This window comes from Saccopteryx bilineata, chromosome 1 (genome assembly GCF_036850765.1).
Source record: "Saccopteryx bilineata isolate mSacBil1 chromosome 1, mSacBil1_pri_phased_curated, whole genome shotgun sequence".
NCBI classification, from domain to species: Eukaryota; Metazoa; Chordata; class Mammalia; order Chiroptera; family Emballonuridae; genus Saccopteryx; species Saccopteryx bilineata.
In genome coordinates, this window is record NC_089490.1 from 217,129,665 (window position 1) to 217,155,413 (window position 25,749).

The following is a 25,749-nucleotide window of genomic DNA, read 5'->3' on the forward strand; positions in this document are numbered from 1 at the left end:
AACTTAGGTCCTCTGTGTACCAGTCAGACGCTCTATCCACTGCACCACCGCCTGGTCAGGCAATCTTTGCCTATTCTAACATTGCAAAGATTTTTCTCTTATGTTTTCTTATAAATCTATATGTCTATATTTATTGCTTTTTGACTCATAGGTTATTTAGGAATGTACTGTTTACTTTCCACATATATTGGATTGCAAGATTTCTATTACTTATTTCTAATTTAATTGTACTGTGGCATACTGTAAACGAACATACTATCATATAAATGACTTCAATTCAAGTTTACTGAGACTTGTTTTATGGCTCAGCAGAGTGTCTCTTCTAGTGAATACCTCATGTGTGCTTACAAAGAATGTGTTTAATTTTGTTATTTCGAGGAGCGTTCAACAGATGTCAAATTGGTTGTTGGTGTTCAAAGTGTTTATTGTCCCCTTGGTTCTAAGAATTACTAGAATAAAGTATTAAAATCTCTACCGATAATTTTAACTTGGTTATTGCCCTTTTCTATTCTATCGGTTTTGCTTCATGTATTTTGAAGCACTGTATTATTTTGTTTTTATATTCAGAAAACATACAAAGTCACAAACAAAGCAGCCATCTCTTTTCCATATGGAAGATTTTTGCAGTTATACATGCAATTCCCAAACTGAAAAGAGAGTAAGCACTAAAATTACCAAATATTTAAGCTATATTAAATTATATATTTAAAGTATTACGTACAGAGCAATTATTCTGTAATTCTAACAGTACATATTTCTATCAGAAAAATACAGATATGGGCACATTTTAACTTCACTTTCCTCTCAATTTTTTATTTTCAATTAAGCTATTTTATTTTCTTTGTAAAAAACTAAAATAACTTTATCCAGTGTCAACATAAAAAAGCTGTATGTTTAGCAGAGTACTGCATATCTAAATGGTTTTGTTTCACATATTAAAAATCTTAAGAATGATTAATTTTAAGAAAAAAGTATGGAATCTATAAGCAATGTATTAAATCAAGGTCAACAAGAGTGTTTTAAAATGCAATTTTTCACTATGACTAAGTTATTAAATGAGTCAAATTCAATAGTGAAGACACCAAAGTAATTCTATGAATTGATAATATCCATAAGATGAAGTAAAGCCATAAAGCATAAATGACAAATAGCTAACTGCCAAACATCACATATTATTTTAGGGAAGAAAGAATTAAGTTTTAGGATTTTGTACTTAAAAGTCTATTATAGACTATATGGTAAATAAGAGAAATACTCAATAAGCAATAGTAACAAATTACAAAACCATGTAATCTTACGTTTACATCAATAAAAACTATAAAAAAATATAGAGTTCATCCAATCTTTCATAAAAGTACTAGCTTACTTGTATACATGACTGACTAGCTTTTAAAATTAATATCTAGAAGCATTTAAGATCTTATTCCCTGGCATATGTCATCAGCTTGGCTCAAAACACTATATATATTTTTGGCCCTGGCCAGTTAGCTCAGTGGTAGAGTGTCGGCCTGGCATGTGGAATTCCAGGGCACACAGAAGCGCCCATCTGCTTCTCCACCTTTCTCCCTCTCCTTTCTCTCTCTCTCTTCCCTTCCCGCAGCCAAGGTTCCCTTGGAGCAAAGTTGGCCTGGGCACTGAGGATGGCTCCATGGCCTCTGCCTCAGGCACTAGAATGGCTCTGGTTGCAACAGACCAATGGCCCAGATGGACAGAGCATCACCCCCTAGTGGGCATGCCGGGTAATTACCAGTCAGGCGCATGCAGGAATCTATTTCTCTGCCTTCCAGCTCCTCACTTCAGAAAAATACAGACCCCTCCCCAATATACCCCCCAAAAAACATATATTTTTTAAATTAAGTGAGAGCAGGGCAGGCACAGAGACAGACATCTGTATGCCCTCTGACTGACATGCCCCCTGCCATTTGGTAGTATGGGGTGATACTCTGCCCATCGGGGGCATTGCTCAGTTCCTCTGCAATGAGCTATTTTTAGCATCTGAGGCGGAGGCCACAGAGCCATCCTCAGCACTTGGGGTCAACTCGCTCCAATAAATTGAGCCACGGCTGCAGGAAGAGGGAAGGGAGGGCAGGCAAAGAGAGAGAGACACAGAGAGAGAGAGACAGAGAGAGACAGAGAGAGACAGAGAGAGAAGGGGTAGGGATGGCGAAGCAGATGGGCACTTCTCTTGTGTGCCCTGACTGGGAATTGAACCCAGGACATCCACACACTGGGCTGACCTTTATCACTTGGCAAATTGGCCAGGGCTCAAAAAAACTTAAGAACAGTAAAACAAAGAAAATGAAATTAACATTTAAAGGTTTCAATTTTTTAAATGTACCTTAAATAAATGATTATGAATAAAATATTTATTGCCATTTGACTTCATGCTGCTAAGGGGAGGGTATTAAGAGAAACAAATATCTTTTGATGAAGGTGTCCCTCAGTTTGAGCTACTTCATTACCATGACTCTTATAAACTGACCAGCTTCTTTTTTCACAGTGACAAGGCTATGTGTCAACTGCCCAAACAACAACAAATTCATTTTAACTAAAAATAAGGTTCATTAAAAGCAAGTCAAGAATTCTGAATCTAAACTGAACTTTAATTTGTGACGCTAATGTTAACCAACATATGAATGAGAGCAAAGGTTTATCAGACTTAAGGGCAGCCAAAGCCAAGTATTAATACTTTGAAATGGCTTTGCTGATAGCTAAAAATATAATTTTTTAAAAAGCTTCTTACGATAATCAATTACTCAACAGTTCTTCTATTAATTAAGTCAACATTACTCCAATCTGATGAAGAGACTGGAATGGTACTGAGTGACTTGCTCAGAGCTAAGAGAGCCAGGTGACAAGAATCCAGGAATCCAGAGCAGTACCAGGAGGTCCGCTCCCATTCCTGTTCACAATCGCCTCTCCACCTACTGCTTGCCCCTTCCCCAGACAATTCTAGGATAAAGAAACACCTGCAAGAATCTTTAGAGTACATATGCATCAGAGAAAAATCTTACAGTTACTATTCAACCCTAAAACATAGTTTCTGAAACTGGCCATATGAACAAACTCTTCTCACGTATTTTAAAGAAACTTTCTACCCAAACTATTAAGAGATGCTTCAGATCTAACAATTACGGGAATAATTTTTAATATAAACAAAACCAACCAATATGAATTCTAGCTTGATTTTTGTTAGTAAAAGTACCACCTCCCCCACCCCCAGCCCTGGTGCACTATTATTACTACGGTTTTTATTTTTAAAAAATTCAGATTAATCTTACTGAGATGCCAGCCACAACTACAAAACACACACAAAGAAAATTACTCGTGAACAGATGCAATGGAAGCAGAGAACAGGACTGTGAGGTGCAGAGGGAAAAGAGAAAGAATCCCAATCCCACATTAACCATTAGTGATAAGGCTCTCAGGAAAACTGCACCTCTAGAATTTTAAAGGAAGGACTAACCTAACAGATGTACTTTGAACAGTATGTCCCAGGGAAGAAAGTGTCACTAAGGTCATGGTTTCCATCCTGGTACATATCAATTAACTTTGTTTCATTTTATAGACAGACTACAGGCAAACATATTTTAGAAGTCTGTACATATGTAACACCAGTTTTAAGTTATAATGTATATCCATTTATCTGGATCTATATAACTTAAGTTTACTACTATGGGGGGAGGCAGGGAGAGACAAAACATAGCTTTGATAGACATGGGGCAAGAACAGCAACTGAGTAAACATTGCTCTGCCAAAACCAGATACGAAATGCTTAAAAATGTTTTTTGTTTTGTTTTTCTAAGAAGAATGGTTCTCAATGTAGGGACTACGGGTAGGCTTAATTACTATATAAGCAAAACTTAGTGTGTTCATTTTTGGGGTGAGAGGTATACAGCTTCCATTATATTTCTAAATGGACTCAGAAACAAAACAAAGAACCACTAACATAATTACCTTGAAAAAAACATGCAAGCTTTTGGGAAAGGGTACTTATTGTTTTTTTAAGTTATTTTTTTAAAGATTTTTTTAAAAATTCTTATTTATTTATTCATTTTAGAGAGGAGAGAGAGTTAGAATGAGAGAGAGAAAGAGAGAGAGAGAGAGAGAGAGAGAGAAAGGGGGGAGGAGCAGGAAGCATCAACTCCCAAATGTGCCTTGACCAGGCAAGCCCAGGGTTTTGAACCGGTGACCTCAGAGTTCCAGGTCAATGCTTTATCCACTGTGCCACCACAGGTCAGTCTGGGAAAGGGTACTTATTTACTATCATAGGTTCTCAATGTAGGGACTATGGCTTAATTACTATATAAGCAAAACTTAGTGTGTTCATTTTTAGGGTGAGAGGTATACAGCTTCCATTATATTTCTAAATGGACTCAGAAGCAAAAACAAAGTTAAGAACCACTAACATAATTACCTTGAAAAAAACATGCAAGCTTTTGAGAAAGGGTCCTTATTTACTATCATATATAATTTTTAGCCAAAACTTACTTTATTCAAGAAATTTGATTCCAAAATATTCTTGGTTGTAACCACCCAAAACTACGGCAGTTCTTTGCACGTAAATAAATCTGTGGTAAATATTAAATCTCAGGCTTTCTTTATCAACTACAATATTGCACTCAGAGAATGAAAACACATTTTAAATATAAAAATTAAGGAAAACTGGGGCATGAAATTCTTTTTCTTTTAAATTAAAAAAAAATTAATTTGAGCCCTGGCCGGTTGGCTCAGTAGTAGAGCGTCGGCCTGGCGTGCAGGAGTCCCGGGTTCGATTCCCGGCCAGGGCACACAGGAGAAGCTCCCATCTGCTTCTCCACCCCTCCCCCTCTCCTTCCTCTGTCTCTCTTCCCCTCCTGCAGCCAAGGCTCCATTGGAGCAGCGTTTGCCCGGGTGCTGAGGATGGCTCTGTGGCCTCTGCCTCAGACGCTAGAATGGCTCTGATTGTGGCAGAGCATCGCCCCCTGGTGGGCGTGCCGGGTGGATGCTGGTCAGCGTATGTGGGAATCTGACTGCCTCCCCTTTCCAACTTCAGAGAAATACAAAAAAAAAAAATAAATAAATAAATAAATAATAAAATAATTTGAGAGAAAAAAGTGGGGGGGGGGGGGGAGTGAGAGAGACAGAAACATCAATCTGTCCCTGCATATGCCCTGGCAGGAGATCAAACCCATAAACTTTGTGTATTGGGAAGATGTTGTAATTGTTAGACTCTAACCAACCCGCCATCTGGCCAGGGTGGGACATGAAATTCTTTATAAGCACAAAAATACCTATATATATTTCAAGACCAATTTTAAATGACCTTTACTCTGTCCTCTTATTTTTTCTTTAAGTGAGAGGAGGGGAGATAGAAAGACTCCCACATGCGCCCCAAGCAGCATCCACCCAGCAGCCCCCATCTGGGTGGGGCCTATGCTTGAATCAACTGACCTATCCTCAGTGCCTGAGGCTAACTGGAACCAACTGAGCTACTGGCTGTGAGAAGGGAAGAGAGAGAGGAGGAGGAGATGGAGGGGAAGGGAGGCAGATGGTCACTTTCCCTGTGTGCCCTGACCAGGGATCAAACCCAGGACATCTGCACACCAGCCGATGCTCTAGCCACTGAGCAAACCAGCCAGGGCCTGTGTTCTCTTTAAACAGTTAAATCAGCTGTTTCCACAAAGTTGATTAAATGCCTGAATGTGGTTAAAACCAAAGGTTTCTTGATCATATAGCTCTCGTCTTGATTAACCCACAAACTCTTGTTAAACATGTCTTAAATCTCCTTTAATATTATTTGAAAATTTGAATAAATTATAGCTCTAAAGCCAAATCAAATCTATAACTTTAGAAACTTAATTTTGCTCTTGAAAATTTTTACTCTCACAGCAATCATGTGGTATTGATCTTGAGCTTTATGTCAGCTTGCAAGCCACAAGTTTCTCTTCTAGGTGATCCAGAAGAGTATCCAAGAGGTCACTTTCAACCATGGCTATTGTGTTTCTGATTTGAAGTGACATGTGTTTCCTGGTGATTCTTATGTCATTGGGGGTGAGAGAGGTAAGACATACAGGCTCTGTCCTCTCAAGATTCAGGGATGGACAGGATTCTACCACAACCTGTAATCTGATCAACTGACTTTGGGCCTAGGCGATAGTGTAAAACTTCATTTCACCTTCAGAGCAGACCTTTCTCCCAGTATCTGGAGTTAAAAATAGTTCAGGCCATGTTTGCCTGGGTTATTTTTATCAGGAAAATAGGGACTAAAAACAGCATCATAAGCATAGACTGGAGATTTGACCACAAGACAAAAACTCACATAGATTTTCAAAATATCTCACCAGAGTTTTAGAAATTCGATTTTAAAAAAAGGAAGCAGAGGTGAGGTACAGGGCAGGTCCAATGAGGCAGTCACTAAGTGTTAACATGACTAACAAGAACAAGAACAAAAAGTGTTTTGATGAGACAGAATAGTATAAAACAGCTACCTTGCCCTTCTAAATTTCTGCAAAAGATACTTCAGGAATACAAGGTGTATAAAGTTTGCAAGAAAAGAGAGCTCAATGGAGGTTAAGAGTTGAGGGAGATATTTGGGAATGGGACTCCAGTTAGATCCTAAAGAATGTATGAGGTTTGAATGGCTGGAATGAGGGTGTGGGAACTATAAACCAAGAATTCACAGATGTGTTGGCAGGAGTGAGAAAAGAAATAATAAAGAGGAAAATAGTCTGGCTGAAATAGTGGTTGTATTTCAAAGAGGAGTAACAGATTAAGACTGGGCCTCAACAACTGAGAGCATTAAATGCCTAAGACTCAAACTGTCATCTTTAAATAAATCTTGGAAGACTTCTGGGCAAGATTTTTTTAAGTGCTGGCAAATTTATATAAGAGAGATGTAGGTGGTACAGGAAGGAGAATTAAGGGAAAAATATAATACTGTATAACAATCTAGGTATAAAGTGATCAAAATCCCAATCAGGGTAGTACAATGGAAATTCAAATATAATACTGTGTGTGGAGCACAAGAAGCTGCATATACCAATATGATTCGAACAATGGTCCTACCCTCAAGTGGCTCGCAAGCAGCAGAGAAAAACCACCATTATAGAGGTGTTCTATCAGTAAGCAATGCTACCGCCAAAGAGTTGAAGTTCCACTTAGACTTGGTCAAGAAGTTTGAGAAACCTCCCTACAACCTTTCCACCCAGAAAGAGCCAAGGAAATACACAGAGGTAGAAAAGAGAACCTATAAGTAGGCTCTGGAGGCTAGAATTGAAAGTCTATGTTCTTTGAAAAAGGTGGTCTACCATACCAGGACTATGGGAGGAACAAATATGTTCAAGTGGCAGAATGATATGATCTATGTTTTGGGAAAATAACACCAAAGCAATGGATAGAATGAACTGGAAAGATATAAAAAAAATTAGGATTTTATAGTAATCTAGGACAGAGATGAAGGTGGGTTTAAATAGAAAAGTATAAATGAGAAGAGACAGAAAAGAATTTATAGATAAGTAAAATTTATATACTGGTAAAGGTATGATAAATGATGCTTTCAGACCGGGATACTTTTAATGGACTTAGTCGACTGAAATGGCTCACCCTTTGGAAATCTCAGTCTAATCACCACTACTTCAAGGAAAGCTTTTCTGGCTTGCAGATCAAGTTAGGTCTCTTCTAACTGGCTCCCATGAGATCCTATACACTCACAAACATGCATCATACATGGAACTATAGGCTCCAGGCCAGGGGTCGGGAACCTGTGTCTCACGAGCCAGATGTGGCTCTTTTGATGGCTGTATCTGGCTTGCAGACAAATCTTTAATAAAAAAAAAATAGTAACGTTAAAAATATAAAACATTCTCATGTATTACAATCCATTCATTTCCTACTGCTCATGTTCCTGGTTGTGGGTAGCTGGAGCCAATCACAGCTGCCCTCCGACAACACCAAATTTTTATTGGATAATGCGTCACATACGTGGGTCACTGTATGGCTCTCACGAAATTACATTTTAAAATATGTGGCGTTCATGGCTCTCTCAGCCAAAAAGGTTCCCGACCCCTGCTCCAGGCTGTCTTTCCCTCAGACACTAACAGACAGGGCAGACAGAAGTACCCTGACCAGGCACTGTGGTACTCACAGTGCCCAGCCGCGATCCTGGGATGAATTAGGCACTTCGTAAATAGACATTAAAAAATAATGGCGTTCACATAGATAGGATCAATTTTAAAGGTGTTTCCTCATCTCCCTACCAACCCTCATGTTCTCCAAGAGAAAACTTCATTCTATCATGCTCAGTTTGCAGTGCTTCCCAAACACTCAGGTGGAGATGTCCGTCAGTTCTCTACAGATGCCAGGGTAGGCGACAGATCAAGGAGCTTTGAACACACCTCCATAGCTGAAGTCATGGCTGCTCCTGCTCTCTGCCTCCTCCACTGCCTCTTCCTGTTATTAGTAGTTACAGCTCATAGTAAAAGAACACTGATTATCTGCTGAGCACTTCTCAGGTATTATCTATCTTCAAACAAACTGTACTAAATTAGGTACTATCAACTCCCATTATACTGATGAGCTTTGTTAGAAAATTTGCCTAAAATAAAAAGCAATTACGTAGCAAAACAAGAGTTTAAACACAGGCTAACTTGTGCTTCTAGGAGCTCCTCAGAGAGAAAAAAAAATGTAGACTAAAGGAAGAGAAAACTAACCACAGGCCATTAAAAACAATCACAGTTCAAGGGCAGGCACTGCAAAAGAAGAAGCAACTTAAATAATATTCAGCCTCACCAGGCAGTGGCGCAGTAAACAGTGCATCAACCTGGGACGCTTGAGGACCCAGACTCGAAACCCTGAGGTCGCTGCTTGAGTGCGTCCAGCTTGAGTGTGGGATCATACACATGACCCCGTGGTCCCTGGCTTGCGCCCAAGGTCACTTGAGCAAAGAGCTCCCCCTGCCCCCACCCCGTCAAGGCACACGTGAGACTGCAATCAATGAACAACTAAGGAGGTGCCACAACGAAGAATTGATGCTTCTCATCTCTCTCCCTTCCTGTCTGTCCCTGTCTTTCCTACACCACCACCCCTCAAAAAAGAAAAGAAATGATATTCACACCACTTGTGTGTGCAATCAATCTAGTGATTTGCCTCTAACCAAAAGAGGGGGTGATAGGACGTCAGTGCTATGGTTAGATGACAATAAACTGGGACTTAGTCTTGCTCAGACTTTACTTGGCTTGCGTTCTTTGAAAAAGCAAGCTACTGTGTTGGAGAGGTCTAGAAGGTAACAGGTCCTCAGCTCAGCAACCCACAAAAAACTGAATGCTGCCAACAGCCACTGAGTGAGCTGAGAGGCAGACCCTGGTCAACACTGACTGTAGCCTTGAGAAAGGGTGAGGCACAGGGTACAGCTCGGCTGTGCCCAGATTCCTGATCTAACAGAAACTGAAAAAAAATAAATGTGATGTTTTAAGTCCCTAAATTTTGGGATAGTTTATTACGTAGCAATAGATAATATAAGTTGAGAAGAAAAGTCCAGAAATAGAGATGTTTCAAGTATCTTCTGACAGTGAAAGCTAAGAACTGAGCTTCAAGAAAAAACAACAGAAGTTGCGAAAAGAAGAAAAACTCTGAAAAATATAATGAGAAAAAGAATTGACAGGCTCACACCCAGGCTTATAAATGAGTGGGCACATATTTTAGAGGTGGGGTGGTTGATAATACTATTGAAGCAGCAGGAAGACCTGGTCTAAAGAGGGAAATTGCTATATTTTCTAATTAAAAAGGGATTTTCAAGACATTTTAGATTAGAGCTAACAGCAGTCAGTGAAAGGCATAAAAGTAGGTAAAAATGCCCAGAGATGCCTGGCCTGTGGCGGTGCAGTGGATAGTGCATCGATCTGGAATGCTGAGGTCACCAGGTCAAAACCCTGGAATGCCTGGTAAAGGCACATATGGGTGTTGATGCTTCCTGCTTCTGTCCTTTCTCTCTCTCTCTCTCTCTCTCTCTCTCTCTCTCTCTCTCTCTCTCTCTCTCCTCTCTAAAAATAAGTAAATAAAATCTTTAGAAAAATATGCCCAGAGATATGCCTGACCAGGCGGTGGTGCAGTGGATAGAGCGTCGGACTGGGATGTGGAGGACCCAGGTTCGAGACCCCGAGGTCGCCAGCTTGAGTGTGGGCTCATCTGGTTTGAGCAAAGCTCACCAGCTTGGACCCAACGTCACTGGCTCGAGCGAGGGATTACTCAGTCTGCTGAAGGCCCATGGGCAAGGCACATGTGAGAAAGCAAAACTACTAAGATATCACAACAAAAAACTGATGATTGATGTTTCTTATCTCTCTCCGTTCCTGTCTGTCCCTATCTATCCCTCTCTCTGTCTCTGTATATTAAAAAAAAAAAAAAAGCCCAGATAAAAGAATTATATAACAAAACTATAGATTGAGAACTTCTAGTTCCCATTAAAAATTTGTTTTATTAATGAAAAGTTTCAAATCTGTAACAAGCTGGAAAGAATTGTATAATGATCCCCATTTACTTATCACCTGGCTTCAATTATCCAGTTCAAAGCAAGTTTTGTTTCATTCTGAAGCTGTATTTACCATTTATAGATGAGTTAAGTACCAATATTAATGAGAATATATTCAGAAACATGGTCAGTTTTTCCTACTCCAAACTCCTGATTTATACATTTTCAATCATCTGACTAGATGTGGTGTTTCCAACCTAGGTTTTATTATGAAAAAATCAGTTAAGTTTTTTGAATTTAAGTTGAGATTATCAGTTCCTGGACTCTATAGCTCATGACTGACCTTTCAGGGTTTCTTTGTTGTTTTGGTTTTGGCTCTTGTACTTACCAACCTTTCAGTTTTTAAGTTTTTGAAGCCACTGCATACAAAAATAAATAAAAATAATTAAATAAAACCACTGCATACATGATAACTTAATGTTTACCTACACGTTTGTGACACTCCTTGCCCAGGAGTACAAAGCAAAGCTTCTTATGCTTAAAAGTTCAGGATACCATATTCTAATTTTAACAGTATCAGTTGCTATTTGATAGCTGATACTTCTATTTCTAACTCCAGTGTATGGCTCTACATCAAGGGGATAAGGACTTATATTTCTCTGATATCTTTTCAGACCATGAAATAACATCAACTTCCCCTCTTAAGCTATCATAAACTTCCTTGTTGTCTACTTGCTACTTTAGGTAGGAAGCTATCACATAGTTGTTTGGATCTATATGTCAATGGAGTTTTTTTTATTATTTTATGATCATTCTACCTCTTTTCAAAATTTCTATAGCATTATTTTTCTTTTTAAAATTTTTATTCACTGATTTTAGAGAGAAAGGGGAAATATCGATTTCTTGTTCCACTTATTTATGCATTCATTGGTTCAATCTTGTACGTGCCTTGGCATCTCAGACAACACTAACCAACTGAGTTACCAGGCCAGGGCCTAGAGTAATTTTATTTTTCAACAGTATGTTTAAATGAAATGTTTTACTTCTGACTTTCTTTTTTTTTTTTTTTTTTTAAATTTTTATTTTATTTATTCATTTTAGAGAGGAGAGAGAGAGAGAGGGGGAGAGAGAGAGAGAGAGAGAGGAGAGAGACAGGGGGGAGGAGCTGGAAGCATCAACTCCCATATGTGCCTTGACCAGGCAAGCCCAGGGTTTCGAACCGGCGACCTCAGCATTTCCAGGTCGACGCTTTATCCACTGCGCCACCACAGGTCAGGCCCTGACTTTCTTTTTTATAAGTAATTTTATTGAGTATGTATCAAGAGATTCCTGGATTTTTAAAAAAATTTTTTTCATTGATGAAAGAAAGAGAGGGAGTAGGGTAGAGACAGAACTCATTACACTTAGTTGTTCCAATTAGTTGTGCACTCCTGGTTGCCTCTCAATATGCCCTGACTGAGGATCGAACCCACAATCTTGAGGCACCAGGATGACACTATCTACTGAACCACCTGGCCATGGCTACTTCTGACTTTATTTTGACATAAAAATAAAAATTGTGACAGCTCACAAAAATTAGGGGATCAGGGAATGTGCAGATACTCCAGTACTTTTTAGTCTTTTGTATAGTGCATTTTCACCAATGAAATACAATGGTATCTTAAGACACGAACAGACTAACATACGAATTTTTTAAGATACCAGCTGCGACTTGGTCTGTATTTTTGTTCAAGATCTGAGCGAAATTCCAAGATATGAGTCGTGATTCGGGAAGCTGCCGCTAGTTGGTGTGTTGGCAGTTTGATATACGAGTTGACTGTCTTACGAGCTCAATTACAGGACGAATTAAATTCGTATCTCAAGATACCACTGTAAAAGTTGTTTTTTGCATCTAATTTGCATAATTGAACAACTTTCTTTAACTTGTTTGCTGTTCTTTTTCTTTTTAAAAAAAGTTTTTTAAAGACTTTATTCATTTTAGAAAGGAGAGAGAGAGAGAAGGGAGGAGCAGGAAGCTTCAACTCCCACATGTGCCTTGACCAGGCAAGCCCAGGGTTTTGAACCAACGACCTCAGCATTCCAGGTTGACACTTTATCCACTGCGCCACCATCGTTTGCTTTTCTGATGTTCTTGTTTAATAATAATAAAAAAAAATCAAATACTTCTTTTTTTATTGCTTTATATTCATTTTGAAATATCCCCTAATTTTTGTGAGCAGTATATAATCTAAATCTATGCTTGCTTCTCTGAACCATTTATAGTTTTCCCATGTTTCCCTAAATTTCAGAATCTGTATAATTCCTTTTACATGGATTTGCAAACCATCTTAAGTGAGTAGAGTTCATGCAAGAAAGCACAGATTTTTTGTTTTTTAAGTGAGAGGAAAGGAGATAGAGAGACAGACTCCTGCCTGCGCCCTGCAGGGATCAACCCAGCAATCCTGGTCTGGGGCCTATGCTCAGACCTATCAAGCCACTGGCTGCAGGAGAGGAAGAGAAAGTGAAGGGGGAGAGGGAAAGGAAGAGAAGCAGATGGTCATTTCTCATGCCCTGAACCAGGGATCAAACCTGGGAACTCCATACGCTGGGTCGACACTCTATAACTGAGCAAACCGGCCAGGGCAAACAATTATTCTTGTTGTCAGCACCAGAAGTGTTCCAAGGTTTCCTGCTGTAACCCCAAGTCCCAGTAGTAGAGCTGATGAGAGTACACTGTGCTAAAAAGCCATAAGGCCTTTGGAGAAGAAAGGATGGGCTGTAAGGTCAGCGGCAGTAGCAGTAAGCACAGACAATGTGAAGGGATGTGGAAAAGGAGAGCATTGGCCCTGGCCGGTTGGCTCAGCGGTAGAGCGTCGGCCTGGTGTGCGGGGGACCCGGGTTCGATTCCCAGCCAGGGCACATAGGAGAAGCGCCCATTTGCTTCTCCACCCCCCCCCCCTCCTTCCTCTCTGTCTCTCTCTTCCCCACCCGCGGCCAAGGCTCCATTGGAGCAAGGATGGCCTGGGCGCTGGGGATGACTCCTTGGCCTCTGCCCCAGGCGCTAGAGTGGCTCTGGTCGTGGCAGAGCGACGCCCCGGAGGGGCAGAGCATCACCCCCTGGTGGGCAGAGCGTAGCCCCTGGTGGGCGTGCCGGGTGGATCCCGGTCGGGCGCATGCGGGAGTCTGTCTGACTGTCTCTCCCCGTTTCCAGCTTCAGAAAAATACAAAAAAAAAAAAAAAAAAAAAGAAAAGGAGAGCATAGAATTTTCTCGTGTAGGCTTTGGCTGTGAAGTGTCAACCATCTGTTATAAATGGAAGCTGGAAAATGCTGGGTAAGAGAAGACAAGCAGAAGAGTCAGGGCAAGATAAAATAACAATAGCTATTTCCTTCCAACTGTTCAAAAACCTTGGAGTCATTTTTGACTTCTTTTCTCTCATACCTCGCATATAATCCATCAGCAAAGCCCAATGACTACTTTCAAAATATATCCAGAATCCAACTAATTCTCACATCTTCAGCTACTACTTACAGTACCACTATCCTTGTTTATTTTTTGTCTTAACATTAACCATCTAACATGTCGTGTATTTACTGAAATAGATGTTTACTGACCATTTCTCTCCAACTCTTACCCACCTCAAGTAGAATTTAAGTGTCATGAGAATGAGGGCTTTTTTTCCTGTTGTTCAGGTATTCTTAGCTCCTAAAACAGTACTTGTGCATAAAAAGTACTTACTTCATTTTTCTTGAATGAACAAATGATTATCAAAATAGGACCCAGAGAATACAGTAAGAAGGGACCAAGAGTACATGTATTTTCTTTTGGTAAATAAATGGGATTTGGGCTTGACCAGGCGGTGGCGCAGTGGATAGAGCGTTGGACTAGGACATGGAGGATCCAGATTCGAAACCCCAAGGTCACTCGCTTGAGCGTGAGGTTGCTGGCTTGAGCATGGGATCAAAGACATGACCCCATCGTTTCTGGCTTGAACCCAAATGGTTGCTGGCTTGAGCAACCCTCGCTGTGCTGCAGCCCTGCCCCCCATCAAGGCTCATATGAGAAAGCAGTCAATGAACAACTAAGGAGACTAAGGAGCCGCGACAAAGAATTGATGTTTCTCACCCCTCTCCCTTCCTATCTATCTGTCCCTATCTGTCCCTTTCTCTGTTTCTGTCACTCACAAAAAAGGAAATGGGATTTGGGGCTCAGTGGCAGAGCACTGGCCCGGTGTGTGGATGTCCAGGGTTTGATTCCCAGCCAGGGTACACAGGAGAAGCACCCATTTGCTTCTCCACATCTTCCCCTCTCACTTCTCTCTTTCTCTCCTCCTCCCTTCCTGCAGCCATAGCTTGATTGGAGTGAGCTGACCCCTGGACACTGAGGATGGCTCCATGGCCTCTGCCTCAAGTGCTAAAAAACGGCTCCAGTTGCAACAGAACAAGGGTCCCAGATGAGCAGGGCATTGATCCCCTAGTGGGCTTGCCAGCTGGATCCCAATCAGTGCACATGCAGAAGTCTGTCTCTGCCTCCCCTCCTCTCCCGGAGGGGGGGAAAAAAAAAAGTAATGGGATTTGGCACAACAAATAAGGCAAATAAAAATTCCAAACACTTCCCTGGCCAGGAATATTTTTTTTTGAGAGAGAGGGGAACGGAGGGAATGAAAGGAGGGAAGGGGGCCCTGGCCGGTTGGCTCAGCGGTAGAGCGTCGGCCTGGCGTGCGGGGGACCCGGGTTCGGTTCCCGGCCAGGGCACACAGGAGAAGCGCCCATTTGCTTCTTCTCCACCTCCCCCCTCCTTCCTCTCTGTCTCTCTCTTCCCCTCCCGCAGCCAAGGCTCCATTGGAGCAAAGATGGCCCGGGCGCTGGGGATGGCTCCTTGGCCTTTGTCCCAGGTGCTAGAGTGGCTCTGGTCCGGCAGAGCGACGCCCCCTGGTGGGCAGAGCGTTGCCCTTGGTGGGCGTGCCGGGTGGATCCCGGGGTCGGGTGCATGCGGGAGTCTGTCTGACTGTCCCCGTTTCCAACTTCAGAAAAATACAAACAAAAAAAAAAAGGAAAGGAGGGAAGGGAATGGAAGGAGGGGAGGAAAGGAGAGGAAAGGAGAGGAAAGGAGAGGAAAGGAGAGGGAAGGGAAGGGAAGGGAGAGGGAAGGGAAAAAGAAAAGCATCAACTCATTTTTCCACTCAGCTGTGCACCCCATAGATTATTTCTATGTGCCCTGACCAGAGTTCAAACCAGGGGCCTTGGGATGGAGACAGTACCTTTGGGATCAAGCCAGCAACCCCAGGACCAAACCTGCAGCCTCAGTGCTCCAGGATGGCACTCTATCCACTGTGCCACCAGCCAGGGCAAATAAATACTATATTTTAAAATTAAAAAAAAAAATCCAAATACCTGAAAAATTTATGGTGATTTTAATAAGCAAACAGAGAGTACAGCTACTATCCAAGTTCTTCAGAAATAAAACTTTGATTCTGGAAAAATGTGATAATGAAGTAGTTCGGACTAGAAAATACAAACGTGAAATAAACTATTTTAAGGAAAAATTTTGGTTAACCATCTGTCAGGCTTTTGCTTTTGTTTTGTTTTTTAGAACAGAAAGGTTTTAGCTTGAATAAGAATCAAAGATAAGCTATGAATATGGCTCAATAAATGATCTGAAGTCACCCTACAGTTAACAATGTTTCTGTTAGGGCATAGTGGAAAAGGAAGCACACTAGTAAAAGGCATCCATGAAAACTATTTAAGAATATGCTCAAATGAAAGGGAGACTGAAACATTTGGTGGTATGTAAAAGGCCTAAAGCAATAAATTAAATAAAAACAACTAAACTGATAACATCCATCCAAAGGCATACCAGAAAGGAACAGTCGTCAGAAAACAAGGGAGAAGAACAATGATAGATTTCAAGGCTGATAGAGGAAAACAGGGAAAGGAATACAGAGGATAAACATGTAAATCAGAAAGAGTTCCTGCTCAGAAAAGTTTCAGGGGAAGTGGCTTTAATGTCAAGAGAAAAGGAAAGAAGGTGAATAAAGAACATCTAGGGAAATGAGGGAGGAATTACCAAAGAAGAAAATTTTTAACGAGAATGTCAGAAAAACAAGTGTAGAATGATAGGAGTAAATGGGAGAAGATAAACGAAATCACAAATAATCAAGTAATTGTCAAAAATGGCATAAAATATAACAAAATTAGTAAGGTAGAAATATGTGATTTTTACTTAAGATGCAGCATAAAGTTACAGATATGAAAATGAACTAAATCAAATGTTAGTCAGTACTGTCCCCAACCACCTGCTCTATGATCTTGAACAAGTCATTTACCCCCTCTGGGACTTATTTCCTCTGTTAAAAAAAAAAGTGTGTGTGTGTTTAGAAGCCATCAGGTAAAAAATGGGTGACCATTTAGAAGAATCAGAAAACTTAAACAGACCGATTACAACAAATGAGATCGAAACAGTTATCAAAAAACTCCCAACAAATAAAAGCCCTGGGCCAGGCGGCTTCACAGGCGAATTCTACCAAATATTCAAAGAAAAACTAACTCTTATCCTTCTCAAGCTATTTCAAAAAATTCAAGAGGAGGGTAAACTTCCAAACTCCTTTTATAAGGCGAGCATAATTCTGATTCCAAAACCAGGCAAAGACAACACAAAGAAAGAAAACTATAGGCCAATATCCCTGATGAATTTAGATGCTAAAATCCTCAACAAAATATTAGCAAACCAGATCCAGCAATACATGAAAAAAATAATACATCATGATCAAGTGGGATATATTCTGGGGAGGCAAGGCTGGTACAATATTCGCAAATCAATCAATCTGATTCATCACATAAACAAAAGGAAGGAGAATAATCACATGATAATATCAATAGATGCAGAAAAGCATTTGATAAAATCCAGCACCCATTTATGATCAAAACTCTCAGCAAATGGGAATACAGGGAACATACCTCAACATGATAAAGGTCATCTATGACAGACCCACAGCCAACATCATAATCAATGGGCAAAAATTAAAAGCAATCCCCTTAAGATCAGGAACAAAGCAGGGTGCCCCCTTTCACCACTCTTATTCAACATAGTTCTGGAAATCCTAGTTACAGCAATCAGACAAGAAGAAATAAAAGGCATCCAAATTGGAAAAGAAGAAGTAAAACTATCATTATTTGCTGATGATATGATACTGTACATAGAAAACCCTGAAGTCTCAGTCAAATAACTACTGGGCCTGATAAATGAATTCAGCAAGATGGCAGAATTCAGAAGCATTTTTATACACCAACAGTGAACTGTCTGAAAGAAAAATTAAGAAAACAGTCCCCTTCACTATTGCAACAACAAAAAAATAAAGTACCTAGGAGTAAATTTAACCAAAGAGTTTGTTTGTTTTTTTTTTTCCTTTTTTTTTTTTTCTGAAGCTGGAAACAGGGAGAGACAGTCAGACAGACTCCCGGCATGCGCCCGACCGGGATCCACCCGGCACGCCCACTAGGGGGCGACGCTCTGCCCACCAGGGGGCGATGCTCTGCCCATCCTGGGCGTCGCCATGTTGCGACCAGAGCCACTCTAGCGCCTGAGGCGGAGGCCACAGAGCCATCCCCAGCGCCCGGGCCATTTTTGCTCCAATGGAGCCTTGGCTGCGGGAGGGGAAGAGAGAGACAGAGAGGAAAGCGCGGCGGAGGGGTGGAGAAGCAAATGGGCGCTTCTCCTGTGTGCCCTGGCCGGGAATCGAACCCGGGTCCTCCGCACGCTAGGCCGACGCTCTACCGCTGAGCCAACCGGCCAGGGCCCAAAGAGTTTGTTAAAGACTTGTACTCAGAAAATTATAAAACATTGATAAAAGAAATCAAGGAAGATACAAACAAGTGGAAGCATATACTGTGCTCATGGTTAGGAAGAATAAACATCATTAAAATGTCTATATTACCCAAAGCTATTTATAAATTCAAGGCAATTCCTATTAAAATACCAATAACATACTTCAAAGATATAGAACAAATATTCCAAAAATTTATACGGAACCAAAAAAAAAAAATGCGAATAGCCTCAGCAATCTTGTAAAAGAAGAATAAAGTGGGTGGTATCACACTTCCTGATATCAAGTTATACTACAAGGCCATTGTACTCAATACAGCTTGGTACTGGCATAAGAACGGCATATAGATCAATGGAACAGAACAGAGAACCCAGAAATAAACCTACAGCTTTATGGACAACTGATATTTGACAAAGGAGGTAAGAGCATACATGTAAAGACAGTCTCTTTAACAAATGGTGTTGGGAAAATTGGACAGCTACCTACAAAAAAAAAATGAAACTAGACCACCAACTTACACCATTCACAATAACAAACTCAAAATGGATAAAAGACTTAAATGTAAGCCCTGAAACCATAAGCATCTTAGAAGAAAACATAGGCAGTAAGCTCTCCGACATCTCTCCCAGCAATATATTTGCTGATTTATCTCCACGGGCAAGTAAAATAAAGGACAAGATTAACAAATGGGACTATTATCAAACTAAAAAGCTTTTGTACAGCTAAAAGACAGTAAGAATAGAATAAAACGACAAACCACACAATGGGAGAACATATTTGACAATATGTCTGATAAGGCGTTAATAACCAAAATGTATAAAAGAACTTGTAAAACTCAATACCAGGAAGATAAACAATCTAATCAAAAAATGGGAAAAAGAGCCTGACCAGGTGGTGGCGCAGTGGATAGAGTGTCGGACTGGGATGCCGAGGACCCATGTTCGAGACCCCGAGGTCGCCAGCTTATGCGTGCAGCTCACCAGCTTGAATGCGGGGTAGACATGACGCCATGGTCTCTGGCTTGAGCCCAAGGTGGCTGCCTTGAGCAAGGGGTCACTCGCTCTGCTATAGCCTCCAGATCAAGGCACATATGAGAAAGCAATCAATGAAGGACTAAGGAGCCACAATGAAGAATTGATGCTTCTCATTTTTCTCTTTTCCTGCCTGTCACCAAAAACAAACAAACAAACAAAAAACCCAAAAAAACAAACCTACTTTCAGTCCACATGTATCTCTTAAATTTTAAACCACTATGTTAAAATCACTGAAGTACCAATATTTTCAGCCTTTTTTGCACACAGAGTAACTGACTTTGATCTTGAATTGTGATAAAGGTATTCAAACATTAAACAAGCTGCTTCAGCTCCCTACAGAGCATCGGACTGGGGAACAGAGGACCCAGGTTTGAAACCCCTAGGTGGCCAGCTTGAGCCCAAGGTTGCTGGCTTCAGCAAGGGGTCATTCCATCTGCTGTAGCTCCCCAGTCAAGGCACATATGAGAAAGCAATCAATGAACTAAGGTGCCACAATAAAGAATTGATGCTTCTCATCTCTCTCCCTTCCTGTCTGTCCCTCTCTCCATCTCTGTCACACACAAAACATATATATATATAGAGAGAGAGAGAGAGAGAGAGAGACGTGTTGCAGAATTATGCACCTATAATATGTAGAATTTTATTAACCAGTGTCACTCCAATGAATTCAATTAAAAAATCTTAAAAATAAATTAACAAGCTGCTTCAATTTGAACATCCTGGATACTAAGATTATAGAGAAAGTGGCAGAAGTAGACTGAGAAAAAAGTTTTGTTTGTAACATCTAAGAGAATTGTCACGACCACCTCTCTGGTAGTGATAATAAAATAACAGAATTTTCCTTATCCTATTCTCTGCTCTAAAAGCCATAATCAGTGAGAGCTGCAAGTACTAAGTGAAAATTTTTAGGACTATAATCTGCTGCTTATTGGTCTCAACCCTAATTTATCACTCCTTATGTATATTTTAACTGAACAAAGTAAGTTTTTAAAACAATTCTAAAAATATGCATATGATTTTAATACTTTTATTTTAACAGACACATTTTTTCCTTTACAGTGGCTAAGACTCTACAATTGAACAATAGTTTGACACTTTCCCATAATCCTTAGTCCTCTACATTCCTCCTCTTCCTCTCCCCTCCAGTAAAGGCACCTATGATTTCTTACAGAACACCACTCTTCACAAACCAGTAGACCCTGATTCCTCCCTACTGAACATCAAAGCAAGTTTTTTTGATGAAAAAGGGTGTGAGAAAGGGTCAAAGGGCAGTTTAAGGGCAAAAGGGGGGGAAAATACCCCAAAAGGAACCACAGAAAGTAGAAACAAGAGTTCAGTTACATCAGCGGCTACAACTGTATTCCCGTTTTTCTCCTGCATTACTTCATCCTTCCCTTGTAGTTCCTCTTTTAAAGTAGTTGGACAAACTGTGGCCAGATAAGTATGTCTAAATTAGAAACCTGGAGGAAATCAAAGCCTAAACTAAATGAGTCACAACCAATTACCTATCAGGCCCTGACATACAAAAAGACCATACAGAATAAGGTAAATGAAAAAAAAAAAAAAAGAATAAGGTAAATGAGAAAGAACATTAGAATCTTGATCAGAAACCTGAATTTAAGTCCTGGTATGCTACATTTCCTTGTAACAAGCGAACTAATTTTCCAGAGGTTCACTTTTCAAATCTATAAACAGGGATGATACAACAACGATCTACCTATTTCATAGAGTTGCTATAAAAATCTAAGAGAGAAATATCACATTCACAAAAGTAACTTATTAAATCACTATAATACTGTAAACAAAATTCTTAATTGAAAGCCTTCTCTGCAATCACATATGATACCCATACTCTGTCTCTCTTAAGAGTTACTATACTGAAATGAGCATGATTCAGGTGGATAACTGTATAGTGGTTTTTCAGCCACTATCTGAAATAAGCATTGTATACTGGTGTAGTCAAAAATTTATCTAGTCCAACAGTAACACAATTATTTACATACAAAGCTAATGCTATTCACTATCAATAAAATGTCTACCAAATTTTAGTTTCAGTAGTACAGTAACTAATCTACATCTTCTCATAATAACCTACCTATCTATGTACGTGTGGTGTAATAAAACAAAGCCTAGAGCTTCATATCTGAAGGCCCTAAGTATGAATCCCCTAGGGCAGGGGTCCCAAACTTTTTACACAGGGGGCCAGTTCACTGTCCCTCAGACCATTGGAGGGCCAGACTATAAAAAAAACTATGAACAAATCCCTATGCACCCTGCACAGATCTTATTTTAAAGTAAAAAAAACAAAACGGGAACAAATACAATATTTAAAATAAAGAACAAGTAAATTTAAATCCACCAACTGACCAGTATTTCAATGGGAAAGAGGTGCCCCTTCCGGAAGTGCGGCAGGGGCCAGATAAATGACCTCAGGGGGCTGCATGTGGCCTGCGGGCCCGTAGTTTGGGGACCCCTGCCCTAGGGTATCCTGCATGTAGACCTGGAGGAGTCTGAGCTGACATATACTCAAATGTAAATGAGGAATGATACTACCTACTTCATAGGATTAAGATTATCATGATCACGTCTGTATTGAAACTAATCTGTACCTAGTATATTGTGCTCCATATACAGGAGTGGGCAAAAGTAGGTATACAGTTGTGAATACACAAAAACTGATTCTTATATTATTATTGTATTACCTGTTTGTATTACAACTGTAAACCTACTTTTGTCCACTCCTGTAAAGTGGCTGGTAAATTGACTGCCTTCCCATTCCCCCAAAGCAGGCATCTTTGGGCTTTTTTGGAATAGTTAAATTACGTAATTAAACATGCACAATTAGCAAAAATTCTCTCAGCCAAGAAATACAATGAAAGGGATTCTCCAAAATCATTTATAGATTTTGAAATTATATCCTTAAAAATTACTTTAAGCATAAGATTAAATCTGAAGTTTAAAATCCATCCTCCCCTCAGCAAGTCCATTATCACATAATGGTATATGTAGTAAAATAATTTAAAACCTACACTACTGTTCCCTTCAGCCACTGTGGTGTCTCAAGAAGGAGGTTGGTATCTTCCAACATCCTCTTCATGAGGAGATGCTCTAAGAAATAGGCTGACTGCTGTATCTTCCCCAAGGACAGGTGTAAACAAGAAAATGTCGAGAGAAAGAGTATTGAGATTAATGTTGAAAGCTAAATTAACTATGGAAAGCAGAGCAAGAAAGATTTTGGGCATTATCTTCTTCATGATTTCACCTTCCGCTATGCCCCAATACAGTCTGGTCATTCTTCACAGACCTATTAGTAATTCCCTCAAGCTAGTTCCCTTTCCTGCTCTGCAGTTCATGACTACAACCACAGCTGACCCATGAAAAAGTTATTTAGAAATGTCAATAAAAAATGATTATAGATCAAGACTGAGAATGAATCAAGCCCCCTTATTTTCTTCCAGCTTAATACTAAGCAGCTGCTTCTTTTTTTTTTTTTTTTTTTTTTTTGAGACTACATGCTATTAAGACATGTGGCTTCATCCAGCAACGGAGCAGCAATACATAAATCAGATTTCACACTGTATTTCCCTGCAGCACAGAACTTTCTTAACCGCCTATGCTCAGCCTCATCTGCTGCCCAAGAGTCATCCAAAACGATTATCAAAATAGATGGTCTGACACACACACAAAGAACTACTGGGAAGAGTCAGTGTGTATGTACTAACACCTTAGGGTGTGATGATCTCCTAAGATAAGCACTTAAAACTTACAAAATCAGATAAAGATTGATGGAGGAGGTGGGTGGAGCTTGGCTGGCCTGGGATGAACCTGTATACAAAAAAATATTAAGATCTGGGAAGGAAAATGCAAAAGGACAAAGGGACATATTAAGGAGAAATGAGTCTACAGTTTACCATACTGAGGAGGCAGAAGGGATCAGTAGGTAAGAACTGAAGATTTTTTTGGGGGGAAAGCTACCATAGTAAAGACAAAACAAACAAATTTCACCAAATTGATATATTCGCAAGAGCCTTCACTCCTGCTCCAATTCCATGTGGGTTTTTTTTTCCCCCCAAGAGGCTACCGAACAGTTCTTTTACTACAAAGCAAATAAAATCTAACTAAAAATGTAACCTGCCTACACTGAGAGGTCTGGAAATGGAAACACTTTTTTCCCAGTTGTGTAGTGGGTTTGCAAAACAGCAGGGAAAGATGGGGGAGGGAGGCAGAAGAGAAGGGGGCAGTCAAGCTTTTCCTGAATGAAGACTCTTGACTACATGCCTATTTTAAATTTACTTTTGTGGTCAGTGGGCAGACTCTTAACTAAACACAGCATTCGCCTCTGTAGGTCAGAATCTGACGAGTGGTTCAAGGACCACAGAATGGAGAAGAAAATACAAACACAAGGCAGATGCACTTGCTTTTTGGCAGTACTTTAATACCACCCGCTGGGCGGCTGAAACTCCAATTACATAGGTTTGAAGTACTAGTGTAGTGGCATAGAGAAGATAGCAAAATTAAAGGGAGAACCTAAGAAAACCATGCAATTAGACGCAGAAGTTTGCAAATGGGCAGTAGGTGAAAAACTGGCCACAGAAAAAGGGGCTAACTAGATTAACATCTATGGACGGATTCTATTCGTTCTCTTAATGGGGTCCTGCACCAGGAGGTCGCTTTCATACTGAGAACCGTGCTCCTCGCCCTAACGGCTCCTGTCGCGGGCGGGGGCTGAGCACACACTTACTTTCGTCCGGCCATTGATTTTGTAGTTTCCCAGCTTCCCGTTACAGTGGCGGATCAGGTCGTCCATGCTGCTCATGAGCAGCCCAATGGTTTCGCAGCCGGGCTCCTTGCCCTCAATCCAGGTGATCTTATCTCCGCGGATGTCCTTGGACGAGTCGCTCTTCTGGCTGACCAGCTGGCCGTCCGTGAACTTGCCGGTGTCGTGCAGGGCGCGCACCTCCTCGCCGATCTGCTGCCCGGTCTCCTTGCCCAGGAAGTCGTCCACCACGCAGATGCCGTGCTTGTTCATGCACGGCACGATGTACTCCAGCGCCAGCTTCAGCGCCGGCAGCGGTTTCGTCTGCCCGTTGGGCCGCAGGCCGCCACCGTGGCTCAGCCCCTCGCCCGGCGTGTTGCTCGGAGGGTACAGGTTCGCTTTCTCCTGGAACAGCGACGAGCGGCCCAGCGGCTCCTCCTTCGCGGGCTCCGCCTCGGCAGCCGCAGTCGCCGTCGCTGTCTGCGGGCCCTGGCCGCCGGGCGCCGGGGACGCGGCTGCCGCGGGCTTGGTCTTGGCCTTTGCCTTGGCCGCGTCCCCGGCGCGCGCGGCGCTGTCCCGGCGCGGCGCCGCCTTCCTTGCCTCCCGGGCCGCGGAGGCCCTGGGCGGCGGCGCGGTGGCGGGAGTGGGGCCGGGCTGCGGGTGCGGGCCGGGGCCCGGGGCGCCCTCGCCGCTCTGGCACACGAGCTTGTGCTTCTTCCAGTCCTGACGCTGGTGCTCCTTGCTGCAGTAGAAGGAGCTGCGGCAGCGGCTGCAGCGCAGCAGGTTCTCCATCTTCCCGCACAGCTCGCAGTACTGCCGGTCGCGCTCGCTCGGGCTCAGCCCGCCGGGCCCGCCGCTGTCATTGGCCATGGCGCCGGCGGCGGCCGAGCAGGAGGGCTTGCGGCCAGACGGCCTCGCCCGGGGCCGGGGAGCGGGCGGAGCGGCAGGGCCCGTCACTGCGCCATGCACCCGCCGCCCCTCGCCTCCGGGAGGCCGGCTCCCCGCCCTCGGCCCTGCCGCTTCCTCGTCCTCAGGTCCGCCTCAGCGCCTCATCGCCCCCGCGGGTCAGGGGAGCGCGGCCTGCGCGGCGAACCGCGACCTCTGCTCCGGCGCGCGAGACTGAGCGCGCGAGACCGGCCTCCTCGGCCGCCTCCGCGTCCCGGGCACCCGGCCGGCCTGTGCAGGAGAGCAGGGTGTGCGGGCGCCACTCGCTCTGCGCGCTCTGCACGTACACCACGGCCCCGCCACGACCCGGGCGGGCGGCGCGCGGGGGCGGGGCCGGGCCGGGGCGCGCACACGCGCTCTGCGGGGCCGCGCCTGGGATGGTTGTCCGCGCCGTGCCCCCGCCCCTCGGCCGGCTCCGCCCCGGGCCTGCGCCGGGACGCTGCGGGGCATACCCGAGAACCCTGGAAGGGCGGGTCCGCTCCGGTGTGGCGGGGCCCGGAGGCCCGAAGGCCCTCCACCTGCTGGGGAACGCTGTCCGCGAGATCGGGATTGTAACGTGGCTGCTATTTGTTTAACCAGCCGGCGTGTTGTATGTAGGCGCGCTCTGTACGGGGTGGCTACGGGGCCACTACAGCCCTCTTTTGCAGGGGAGGAAACGGAAATTCAGAGAAATCAAGTAACTCGGCCAGTGTAACCCAGAACTGGGACTAACTCCAGGTGTTAGGCTGTCAGATTCTGAAGCTGCTTTCTCTATTCCACCAATACAG

General features: G+C 42.4%; 1 protein-coding gene across 3 annotated transcripts in view; it reads right to left on the bottom strand.

Annotated features, from left to right (window-relative positions):
- EGLN1 (egl-9 family hypoxia inducible factor 1) overlaps positions 1 to 25,045 on the bottom strand; it is a 62,558-nt gene extending 37,513 nt beyond the window's left edge. For all 3 annotated transcript variants that reach the window (XM_066236129.1, XM_066236122.1, XM_066236113.1), the window contains exon 1: positions 24,023 to 25,045. In XM_066236129.1, the coding sequence (XP_066092226.1) occupies positions 24,023 to 24,907 (885 nt within the window). In that variant the 5' untranslated portion in view covers positions 24,908 to 25,045. The remainder of the gene's footprint in view (positions 1 to 24,022) is intronic.
- Positions 25,046 to 25,749: the final 704 nt, after the last annotated feature.